This window comes from Malaclemys terrapin, chromosome 6 (genome assembly GCF_027887155.1).
Source record: "Malaclemys terrapin pileata isolate rMalTer1 chromosome 6, rMalTer1.hap1, whole genome shotgun sequence".
Taxonomy (NCBI): Eukaryota; Metazoa; Chordata; order Testudines; family Emydidae; genus Malaclemys; species Malaclemys terrapin.
Window position 1 is genome coordinate 30,610,890 of NC_071510.1, and position 12,977 is coordinate 30,623,866.

Here is a 12,977-nt window from a genome sequence, read left to right on the forward strand (position 1 = left end):
ACTTCTGGCTGCACAGCCTGAGCCCAGATGTCTAAACTGCTGTTCCTAGTGCTGTAATGCAAGCCCGAATCTGTAGACCCGGGCTATGAGACTTATTGCCGTAGGTTTTTAATGCAGTGTAGTCCGCATAAGAGCATAGAGTTACACCCCAGATTGCCATGCACTAAGTCTCTATATAGATAAACCCCAAATGCTTCGTGCAAAATACAGTGCTATCCCAGCTACATAACTAATATCACTAGTCAAAATGTTTCTACTGAAATTTTTTGTTTTTTGAAAAACTGTTTCTCCAATTCAAACTGTTTCATGAAACCTGTTAAGTTTCTGTAACATTTTAGATTATTCAACAAAAAAATTTTGAAACAAAATTTTCATTTTGAACTGAGCATTATGTTTTAGTTTGCATTTTGAAAACAGAAATGAAACTAAAATTTCAGTTAGAAAAGAAACAAAGCAAAAATGTTCATTGCATTTTGGACTTCGAAAGATGAACATTACAATTAGAAACAAAACAAACGAGCTCTGATAACAAACCTCCTTGGAAACTGCTCTGATGGTATCCAGTTCAGTGGGTTCATCGAGGGATATCCTTGGGACAGGCAGTGAAAGTGTCCTTATTCTGAAGATAACTAAAAATATGGGACAGTAGCTTTGCCTTCTCAGAGCAAAATCCTACCTTGGCATAAGACCCATGTAATCCTAGTGGATTTACGCAATTGCACAGAGGTAAGTGATCTTTGGTCATTATTTGGCTGGTTATCTTAGTTGTGCTGTCACTGTGTGGTGACACAGAGATTGGAATTTGGTACAGAATAGACACTCCAGTTGACAGTACCTCATTTATTTGTAGGTATTTATTTATTCTACGTTGCTGTCTCCTTCTTTAGGTGATGCAGTTCTGCAGTGGTTCTCACTGAAAGTTTGTTGTATAGGCTCTAGTTCAGCAAAGCATTTAAACATGTGCATAAGTCCCGTGAAAGTCAACAGAAGGGGCAGAACAATGGCGATTCAGGCTCTAAGAATTTGCACTTGAATCAGAGTAGCTACACTAGCGCAAAAAAACCCCCAACCAGTATAGACAAGGCATTAGGGCCCAGTGAAGGCTCCACTAAATCACAGGACATTTTGCTGTTAATGTCAATGGGAACAGAATGTGGGGTAAAGCCTCTAGATAGTTTGCTTTTAACAAACAAAAGAGAATGTAGGTGCGACCTGATCTTATTTTTAAAAAATTCCTCTCACTGTGGTGGTTCTTTCTTTCTTTGGATGACATCATGCAATGAATTTTTCTCTCTTTTTAAAGATTTTTTTTATGGAAGGCTTAAAGAAATGTAAGGTTGTGTATAGGGCCAGCTTCAGGTTTTCTGCCACCTCACGTGGGGGGGGGAACTCCGGCAACGCGATCGCGCCACTCCACTCTTTGGCGGCAATTCAGCGGCAGGTCCTTCATTCCGAGAGGGACTGGTGGACTCGCCGCCAAATTGCCGCCGAAGACCCAGACGTGCCGCCCCAATAGCGGCCAGAGTGCCACCCCTTGGTATTGGCCGCCCCAAGCACCTGCTTCTTTAGCTGGTGCCTGGAGCCGGCCCTGGTTGTGTAATACCAAAGAAACTGTTCAAAATAATTAGAATAGTACAGAGGAAAAAATAGTAGTGAGCTAAGCAGTAGTGAGAGCTCTGTAATGTGAGTCCTACATTTATAGCAAATCTCCCCTATTGCAGCTGATTCTTCTCCCACTGCTTGCATCTCTGCATATGTCTATAGAACCTGCAGCAGGCAACAAGCCTCCCAGCCCGGGTTGATTGACTTGGGCTAACAGGTAGGTGTGGAGAAGCCCACCTCCTTCCTAGCTTTCAGAGCCCCTGCTCCAGCCCGAGCTGCAACTTCAAAGCACTGTCTACGTAGCTGTTTTTAGGCTACTGGTGTGAGCCGTGCTAGCTCATGTGTGTCAGCCTGGGCTGGGAGGCTCACTGCTGCAGGTCGTGTAGACGTACTCTCAGGTGCTTACTCAGTCTTTACTCGGACAAACTCTGAGTCGGGAGGATCTTTTTTAAATAAGCCTGTGGAGTCAAACTAGAGCACATATGCCATGGAACTGATTCAATAAGCTGTTATGTCAGATGCTACGCAGAATAGTCCAGTTGTTTGCCATTTTTTGCGCAAAGGAAAAGCTCAATCTACAGTAAATCTCTCTTGGCCTCTGAAAATATACAAGTATCTACACTGTAAACTGTTTTAAAGACTCCACAACTGCTTCCACCTTATAACAGCCTAGATATGATCTTTTACATTTCACCCACTAAGTAAACTTTTAAAAGGCTGACCCTCTTTTGTCCCATGTAATCTGATCTACCTATCGCCATCAAGGGACATCTGGGATTCATCTTATCTTTTCCACTGGCTCGTTGATTAATAGAAAGTGTTTTGAATTGGATTCAGATATGGCAGAACTCCACGAACCTTATGAATTACAATAGGGGCAAATAAAAGGTCAGGTTAAAAAAAAAATTGGAGGGGAGGGAGTGAATGAAGCCTTAATAATGCAGTCAGGATTAGGTGCTTAAGAGATGAGGCTGAAACTTGTGTTTATTTTAAAATAGTAGGTTTATACACCTAAGGGAATTTCTGGCCATCATTAAAGTGAAGTCTGTTTTCGCAGGGATGGAGACAATATCGACCTAACTGGATTAACTGAGTTTATGGACATCCTGCACTGACTCTGTTGGTCAGAAATATTCCATAAACCTTTGTATGTTGATGATCAGCCTTCCACACCTAGCAGAGTGATTCTAGGCAAAGTTAATTCAGGAACTGATGCCTTTTCTTTTTTTTTTTAACTCATTAGACTTTTACCTGCCCTGAGAAGCCTTAATGAGGAGAGAGGGGAGAACAGCTGAAAAGAGACTTAGTTGAATGAGTCTTTCCATTCTATCCATTTCTTTCTGATTCTCCAGGGAGAGGAAAGGCCTTTATGTCCTATTTCTACCCAAGCCCACAGCCATCTTTTCTAAAAAATATTAAAATTTGAATGTAGTGCTAAGCTAGAGTAACTCCCATCTCCGGTTCAGTCAGCTTGGCAGGTTACTCTTCCAGGGCTAGATACTTAACTGGTATAAAACCGTTAATGCTGTAGGGGTGCAATGGAGCTATGCCAGTTTACACTAGTGGAGGATCTTCCAACTCTCCCAACCCCATCCATTTGCAACAGCTGACCTTCTTTTTATTTATTTATTTTTTTAAATGGTTGGAACAAAGCATTTTCAGAAGTGGAAAAGCATCATGAAATCAGACCCTATGGTTTCTGCTGACTGAAAAATTGCTCGTCTGACATTTAAATTTTAAAAAGTGAGGTGCAGGGAGATTGTGACAGAAAAGAAAAGAAAGTTCATTATCTTATATGAAGGTGTAATAATTGTTTAGCAGTAAATCATATTTTACAGGGTGGAACAAACGTGGCCAAATATCATGACTTTGTCTGGCCTGCTCATTCAGCAGCTACAATACCAATTTTTAGACTCTAAGCTCTTTGGGGCAGGGACTATATTCTGTCTTTAATTGAATGGTTGCACAATGCCCAAAACAATGAGGCTCTGCCCACTACCATACTACAAACAACAAATAATAATACTTACCCAAAAAAAAAAAAAAAAAAAACCCAACACCCCTGCACATGAGGGGGAAAAAAGATGAGCCAAATTCTGTACTGACACTCCATATGTCTTCATTATACCCCATATAATGGAAGAAAGAATTTGGGCTGTTATTTTTCTTAATGGTCTCCCTTTGGGTGTAAAAAGATACTAATTGCTTACATTTCCAAGCAGAATCACAGAATAAAAGTGTGTGTGTGTGTGTGTGTGTATGTATGTATGTATGTATGTATACATGGCAGCAGGGCCGGCTCCAGGCACCCAAGCACATGCTTGGGGCGGCACCTGGTAAGGGGCGGCCGGGGGAGCGCAGCACAGCATTCCGCGGTGGGGGGGGGTGCTCCAGTGGTGCGGCGCTGGGGGGGGGTGGGCTCCGGTTGCGCGGGGCTCGGCGAGGGGGTGGCGCAGGTGCGGCGCTGAGGGGGGTTCTGGCGGCGCGGCGCTCAGCGGGGCGGGGCGGGGCAGCGCGGGGCGCGGCGCTTGGGGGGGTTCCGGCGCGTGGCACTCGGTGGGGGTGCGGCGTGGGCGCGGCACTGGAGGGGGGTTCCGGCAGCGCTCGGCAGGGGGCGGGGGCGGGCTCCGGCGGCATGGGGCTCGGCGCTTGGGGGGTTCCAGTGGCACTCGGCGCAAGGGGGAGCGGGCTCCGGCGCTCGGCGGGGGGGGGGGGCGGCATGGCGCTCGGCGGGGGGGCTCGGGGGCGGCGCTTTTTTTTGCTGCTTGGGACAGCAAAAAAGCTAGAGCCGGCCCTGCATGGCAGTGGAATTCACCCCAAGCCCAGTGAAGAGGCTCAAACAAGGCCTTCAAACACGTTTAGTGCCAGGCCTAGGGCATCAATGGGAAAAAAGTGGCATACATGGCTTGTAATGGTTTTCTGCACAACAGGGTCAAATTCTCACCCTCTTTTGCATGTGCATGCCAGTATGTGTATGCTTGTGCAGTATAGGTATGGATGCTTACATTTATTCTTTGAATGGCTTCAAGTTTCCCATGAAAACTTCTTTTAAAAACTAGCTCTATATGCTATTCAAATCCATTGTTTTATTCTGATCAGGGAAATCAAAGACTGGAAGTAGTTAACATTGGGTCTTGGTTACCTGCAATGTCCTGAGAGCTTATGTTGACTATGTATTTTTATTTCTTTGATTTAAAAATAAAACCCAAATAAACAAATGTAGTGAAACTTGTACAAAGCAGGATTATGAACTCTCCATGTTGTGCACTTTATTGGGCCTTTTGTCTTCATAAAAATAAAACTGTACAAGCCAGGAAGTTTTGAAGGCAGAGCCAAGCTAGAACCAAACAAGAGTTCTGGCTTGGCTCTGTGAGCTACAGCATAAGCCAAGCTATTAGACCTGACTCTATACACTTATGGACAGGAAAATTCAGAGAGGGATATGCACTGTAAGGTTTTTGTGGCAGGAAGTGAGGCCACAGGTTGTCCTGAACGCATAGCTAAACCAGATCTTGGGTCAAGCTTTGATTGCCTTGTTCACCTTTGTTTAAAAGTAGAACGGAAGGCCCAATTCTGCCTGCAGATACACATCTATGGAGGCAGAACGGGACCTAGAATATGAATCTACTCTACTCTGTTCAGTCAGTGTAAAGGGTGCCCAAACTTTGCCCCATGCAGATCCGCATTGGCGGTTTGCCAGGAGCATGAGGAGGGACACAACTAACTTGTGTATAATTTTACAGGGTTTTTTTTAGAATGGAAAATAAATGCATCTAGACATAACATGTATGTGTTCCTGTATTCTTCCATTATGGATTAACAGAAGTTGTGTGTTGTCTGAGTTCTGCAGCAGTAAAGCCTGCAGTTGACCCACTTTGTCCTCACCCACTACACTTATAGGGAGAGGGTGATTGAAGCTCATTTTAGAACTTCGATGTACACTACTCTAGAGTAGGGGGCAGCCAAAGTCCCTTTTCCCACCGCTCCTCCGACTGTCATAAAGTTGTGCTGTTGTCTGCTGTGGGGACACCATTTATTTCACACTCTAAGCATGGAAGACATCCATCCACTCCCATAGTATATGGGAGACCCAGGCTCAAATCCTTGCTCTGCAGGATTCCTAGGCAAGTGCCCTAACCACTAGGCTACTGTGTCAGTCTTTCTTTGTGGCTCAATGAATAGTTAATTATTTATACAAAGTGGAATAGCTCCAACAGGAGAGATTGAACCTGCTCTGAATCAGGCAGAGCAGCATCTTGAGCCCAGGTCTTCTATATCCCTGGTAAGTGCCATAAACACAGGGCCATTGGCTGTTATTGCTTGTTTTTTAACACTTTTTTTTTTTTTTTGGCAAGGTCTAGTTTTAGTTCTAGTTCCAAAGCGGAACAAAAACAAATGTCGAAACATTGCATTTTTTCACGAAACAGAATATTTGTTTTCCGTGCAGCCTGAGTGCACCAATAAAAAGTGTCTCCCAGTTTGCTCACAAACGTAGTCTGAAAGCTTGCCAAGTAAGAAATACTACTTCTTAGAACCTGATCAATACAAGCCATAAAGTTTTTAAGTTTTAAAATTTACCTGCAACACTCACAATGACTATACCTTTCTTACAGAACAATGTAGAAATTGGAACTGTTTAAAAATACCAGCAAGGAGTTAACAAATTGAAGTGCAAGAGAAGTATTGTAAATAGGTAGCACAGCAGAAACTGGGAGTGATGGTATAAAACTGAGAGGACACATTTTGGCTAAATAGCAGGAAGGCTTTTCTTTGGACAAAGCTGTCGAGAAAGATGTTGGAATCTCCATCAGAGAAGAGGTTTACTTCAAGGCAAGACTAAATATACAGGAAGCTAATAAGGATACTGTAAAATTTTGTGAATACTAGGATCATTGTAGTTAGATATGCTAAAGACCAATTGAATCAAGACCAGGGTCCATTTTTATACTCCTTAGTAGATAAAAGATATAGCCCCCAGATAAAGGAGGTGACAGATATAACACTGAACCAGCACTTAAACAAACACCAAGAAGAATAGCCTTCACTGCAGAAACAGGATGAGCTAGGGAGGATTCAAGGGTCACTGAAATCCTAATGCAGCAGCGTTGCAAACTCTTGCTATTTTACCACAGATCTTGTGATATTTAGTGTTTGTCCTGTAGACCCAGAGCCTGAAATCATGTGATTATTCAAGACTCTTGGCTTCCATTTAATAAAAAAAAAGGAGTTTTTAGCCCTGTGGTTGCAGAGAAAAGCTTTAAAATGTGAAACCTACGGGATCAAAAAGCAGAAGACAAATTTTACTATTTTTAGAAATCTCATGATTTTAAGTCAATCTCATGATTTCATGAGACTCAACTAAATATTTTTGAATGCTAAGGCTTAGCAATACTGATACAGTATCTCTCTGTCTATGGAAAGCATTCAACTGTCATCTCAGAGAGAGCAGTTCAAATAAGATCTGTATTCACCAATAAGTGAAATCTGTACTGGGTGGTCTGAATATCAGCAGCTAGCAGTCCTTATCACATAATTTATTGCAAACTAGGGCATTTATGTCTGCACCCAAAATGTTTCAGAAACCTTCCCAGAGAGCTTAAGAAAGGATTTTGTTTTGAACATTTGTACAGCAAAATCTAAAAAATTGCTGATTCTGTGGATTGTGAAATCTGTGCCTGTATTAGCCAGGTTGAAGTAATACAAATATACGTAGCATTTTTCTGGCTCTTGTTGCTTCACTGACTGATTTAGGTCACTTCGGGGGGTGGGGAAGCTAGTTAGGAATGCTTATACAAACAAACATTTGAATTGAGTAATTTGTGATATATTTTTTTTCCAAAGGAAAAAGAAAAGTTAGCTAAAGATTTGTGTGTGTATGTAGTTTTAAAGTTAATAAGAACGTTTCATGACTGATAAGTTTTATGGGTAGGACAAGCATGTGTCTGTCCTATGCTGAAACATATTTCCTAGTGGCGTTGGTGTTTTTCAGTATTGCTACAGTAATCCCCTGAATGCATAGTAGCCTGGTGAACTATCGGCAGATAAAATGGCATGGAATACTTTGACCAGTGTGTTTGCCTAAGTGAAAAACTCCTACATCTAAGTGTGTTACTCTGGTGCTGCCAGCTGTACATCCTTTGACAAAAATGTAATTACCCCCCTTGGAGCTGACCTCTCTCCGTTTTCTCCTCTTTAGGATTGCCCTCCAGAAGCCGGTGATTTTCGGGCCCAGCAGTGTTCTGCTCATAACGATGTCAAGTACCAGGGACAGTTTTATGAATGGCTTCCTGTCTCTAATGACCCTGACAACCCGTGTTCACTGAAGTGCCAAGCCAAAGGGACAACCCTTGTTGTGGAACTGGCTCCAAAGGTTCTTGACGGCACGCGATGCTACACTGAGTCACTGGATATGTGCATTAGTGGCTTGTGCCAAGTAAGCCAGGAGTTCTTATTCTAGCATATGTTGTAATGATTCTTTTCCTGAATATCTGTCTGTCACTCACTCCTTCTTTCTCTTCTCCTCCATCCCCCCCCCTTTATTTGCACAGCTGTAGGGGTTCTTTTTATGTATTTCTATTTTCACAATCATTTTAATACGCTTTCTGTAAAGTACTATAGGAAGAGCTTGACGGATTCATGAAACAAAGGGATTTTTCTCTTTTGGGGGGGGGGGACTTTCCTTTCTTTTCACCTGGAAAAAATGTGGTTGATGGTTTGTGCATTTTATACATTTAGCTATAGCAGCTGATCCTATTGGAAAAAATACCCTCAAAAGGAACAATTTAATATTTAATTATATTTTAAAACTTCCCAGGATTGAGGAAATTAATCTGCCCTGGAATATTACTATTCAAATTATTCTCTCTAAAAGTCTCAAACAATATAGTGATTCAGTGGATGGAGCACTAAACTGGAAACTCAGCCAGTGATTTGTTGAGTAACTCTGAGCAAGTCACTTAGTCTTTCTATGCCTCGGTTTCCTCATCTGTAAAATAGGGAAAATATTGTTAACCCTGCTCTGCAAAGTACTTTCAGATTTACAGGTGGAAAGGGCTGTCAAAATGCTCTGTATTAGCTTTGATTTTTCAGATTTACTTATTGATTCTTTAATTATTTTATTGATTTTCTAATTCATCTAATTTCTTCCATTGTACTGGTTTAGCATTGCTATTTATTTTTGAGATTGTACTTAAATTGTCACACATGGGGCTATCTAGAGACTGGATGGACTTAAACTCTAACCTTTGGGGAGGTTCAGATTGAGATCTGAACTCAGCTGCTGGGGCTCTATCTCTCTCATGTGACAAACCAGAACTTTGGATCCAAACATCCCTGAACTTCGGAAGACTCTGGACTTTCTATGCTGCTTAGACACCACGAGGACAGGTGCATTCAGTATTTCTAAGATAGATAGATAAGTTCTTTAGCTGCTGTCCTAAAGCACATTAGTACCGGCCTTAGCTGAGAAACTTCGGCTACACTGATCTTTTCCTTAGATGTATCAACCATGTATATGTGGCATAATTTTTAAATTCATAAATAAAATGATCAACTCTTTTCCAAGATCTTGGAAATTATCTTAACCATAAGTATTATTACTCCAAAATTTTCCTCATGATTTGTGACCTATATAAATATTGCATAATTTCTGACCAAAAAAAATTCCATGTCTCATAATGAATTAACATTGAGATTTCTGTACCTTTTATACTTAAGGCAACTTAGGGGTTCAGTCATTGCACCACCTCTGCATCTGGCCAACTGTATTTACTCTTTGTGTCTGATGAAGAATCACAATCTGAGTAGTACTTTTCATGTACCTGCTATGCTGAAAAAGTTAGTGACTCCTGAGAGCATGGGACAGGGCTAGGAGTGTAGACGAGCAAAGGGAAAAGACTCTTGTATCCTTGTTAAAATTAGTAATGGGGGAACCTTTTGGCCTGGAGGTTCTATTTGGATAAACTCTCAGCTGCATACATTTTGGGTGTATACAGATTTTAGGGGAGGAAAAATAATCCTTTCAAGTTAATATTTTACATTAAGGCAGAGCTAGCATATCCAGGTTGGTAACCCATTGTTAATCAGGTCCATAAACTTTAACCTTAACATCTCAAAACTCAAAGTAACTTTTTCTATCTATATTTCTGTGATATTTTCACTGGAGATGACATCACAATTGCGTCAATGAGGACACCATAGCAGACAGTTTCAAGCCTGCAGCCATGTGAATTTGTCATGGCTACAGAAAAAGGCAACCTTCAAAGGTCACAGCTGCAAATTTACTGTGAGGTCCTTCTATGACCCTGGAGTGACAGCGTGTTTATGAATAGACTGGTTGCAAGCCCCAAGATCACTCTGTCACAGGGAGGTAGGGGTACCTTTTCTAGATTATTCATGCTGAAATTGTCACAAAATCCAAGAAAGTCAAAAAGTGTCTTGCTGGCTCACTTGCAGGTTCCCACTGACCTGGGGCACCATTTGACTGATTCTGTAATAAAGGGAACCCCATGGACTCTCATAGTATATTCTTCTGATTACACGACCATAGCTTTCTTATACTCTCTAACTTGCAGTAGAGCAGGAAATTAATGTTTTAAAGCTAGAAAAAAAAGTGTGCACTTTGTAAAGCATATAAACATTGCTACTAAGATTAATGAATCTTAGTAACAATTCTCCATTGGTATCAGTGACATTAAGATAGGTATGGGCTTTTATAGAAATGGCACATGTTTTTCCAGTGGATCCAACAATAAGCTATATGTGTCAGATTTCCAGCCCAACTAGATGACTGTTTCTTCGTGTATGTGACAGGAGTCAGTCTGTGGCATATCATGCGTCTACAAGCTGTTCCCAAAGGGGGTAATGTCAGGAATAAAGAGTTAGCTTTCTTTGTGTGACTCACTACCATTCCCTGAGTAGAAGGTGGTGTTCTCTGCCCCGCACTGGCGAGTGTGCATTTGTTAATTTCCTTCTCAAGTTGTTCCATGCAGAATTTAAGATATATTTTTCAGGGTTTTATTCCTTATTTTTCATATTTCTCAGAGGTTTAGAGATCCCAGTAGCTGAGTGTCATATTTATGAGGATTTTTGTAATAAGTATTACAAGCAATCTGACATTTTTGCTCTACATATGACCACCCACCAGTTTAGCATAAAATCAACACAGACTTCTGACTATATTCAGAATAAGCAAAGCTACCATCATGTGTTATGGAGTTAGAAGCAGCTGTATCAGGAATCCTAGACTCATTAGGAAAACGTTTAGATGTTGTTGCAGAGATGCTTACGTTATCTTTATTTACAACGTGGCGGGGGAGGGGTGTGTGTGTGTGCGAGAAATGTACCATTCATTTGTTGTTGCTGATTCAGTAAATGCTTCTTTTTCACCTTTGACTATTCCTTCCTATGGTAGCAAGCAGAGAGGATGGCTCTGCTATTTAGGGAGTCCTACAAGATATACAGTATCCCTTCCCCCCCCCAGGTCCCTTTGATTACAATATGAAACGATTTGCTAACACATAAGGGCCATATCCTGCCTTTGTTCTGATGTACAACACCCATTGAAGCCAATGGGAGTTTCACATAAACCTCGGTGACCGCGTACATTCTTATCAGCAGTAGAAGTTTAAGAATCCTACTTTGCCTATCCTCCATAACTCTATTTGTTAATTGTGGCTCTAGTGCACTTCATGCAATGTGTCCGTCAATAGGAAAGGCAGATTCTAGTGGAAGAATAGGAATAGTGTGGATAATGTTGTAAACAGATTTTCTTTAATATTTAGAATACACTTAGGGTGGGGTTTTCAAAAGCAAACTCCACATTGGCCTAATGCTGCTGGGAGTTTTGCTATTGACCTCCATTGGAGCAATGTTTGGCCAACACTGAGCACTTTTGAAAATCCCACCCTTCCTGTTCATTGTTGTTTCTAACGATTTTAAATCTCCTTTTTTTCTTTGGTTTCCTGGACTATTTGAACCCCTTTCTCTTTCCTCCAATCTTCTAGAAGCCCATCTTGCCTTTTGGCAGCTGTTTCTTGTCCCTATCTTCAACTCATTTTTCTGTCATAAAATCCAGATCTGAAATACTGAGCAGTTCTTAGCTTAGAGCCCCCTCCCCATTCTGCAAACCGTATGTTACATATGTATGCTTTAGCCCACATGAGTACTTGAACTGAAGTCAATGTAACTGTTCACATGAATAAAGTTAGATACATTTTTACAGGATCAGTATTGTAGTTTTTATAATAGAAAGTGTCTGGAGGGCAACAAACTTGCTGAAAAGGGAGCCTGGGCACACTAGAAAGATTGGAGCAATTTAAAACTGTCCCTTTTCCTTTTTAACTTCAGCTCTTCCTATTTCTAGTCTATATATCTGGGCTTTGGGATTTTCCTCAAAAGGCTGTTGGACACTCTCCCTTCAGTATCTTGACTAACTAATGGGTCCATCTTGATTTCCTGGTATCACGGGCCACATTCTGATCTCTGTTCCACCAGTGATTCTTAATTACACTAACGAACAAGATAACGAACATCAGAAACCAACCCACTGACTCTACTGTGTGCAGATATTGTTGGTGCCTTCTCATCTCTGATTCAGTAGCCATCTGTGACACTTTGCTTGTGAGCTGATGGAGATATGAAGTTGCTAATTGCTTTCAGAAACAGTCACTTTAGCTAGAGTCATGATAACTTGGTAGCTTTCAATTTTCAGTCTATGTCAAAGGATCAAAATCTCCTGGCATTAGAAATGCATAAGCTATAACAAAGTAAACTGATATGAAAGCAGTTTAGCTATGTTTTTTTTTAAAAAAAGAATATTTTGCATGAAAAAATAAAAAAATACATGGGAATTTGAATATAAGTGGAAAATTCTACTTTCGCTGCTGAATGGTTAAGTTGTATAACAGGGCTCTTTGTTCTTTCATTCTGCTTTTCTTATAAAATATCATATTACACTTATTTGAAATCAAGGTTGCCATTTTTCATCATACTTCAATCATCGTCGTCACCAGCAGCAACAGAGGGTGAGCCAACAGCTCTGAGCATTTGTTAAAGCACTTATATTGTCACTTTGTTTTATGCAGCTCACACCTAACGTGAAAGCAGACTTAAAGGTACATACCATCAGCTCACAATCTACTTGGTTATTTTTTTTAAGTGAATTTAAAGTAGTTTCAGGTCTTACACCTGCCCGTGAGTCCTCCCTGCCCAATCTTTGTGGTTTTACAAACATATTTTCCTGCATTTTAAAATGTTTTTCTCTCCCTCATTGCTGTGTGAAAGGTCCATTCGAAGAGAGGAGAAGTATGATTATCTGTTTGGAAGAAAAGAATTAAAAATGCTCTTCTATGCTGCAAGGATCCAAACTGAAAATG

At 41.1% G+C, this 12,977-nt stretch overlaps 1 protein-coding gene across 3 annotated transcripts in view; it reads left to right on the forward strand.

Moving 5' to 3' along the window:
• Positions 1–12,977, forward strand: part of ADAMTSL1 (ADAMTS like 1) — a 697,981-nt gene that overhangs the window by 487,400 nt on the left and 197,604 nt on the right. For all 3 annotated transcript variants that reach the window (XM_054032714.1, XM_054032715.1, XM_054032716.1), the window contains one exon: positions 7,799–8,035. In XM_054032714.1, coding sequence (XP_053888689.1) covers positions 7,799–8,035 — 237 coding nt within the window. The remainder of the gene's footprint in view (positions 1–7,798; positions 8,036–12,977) is intronic.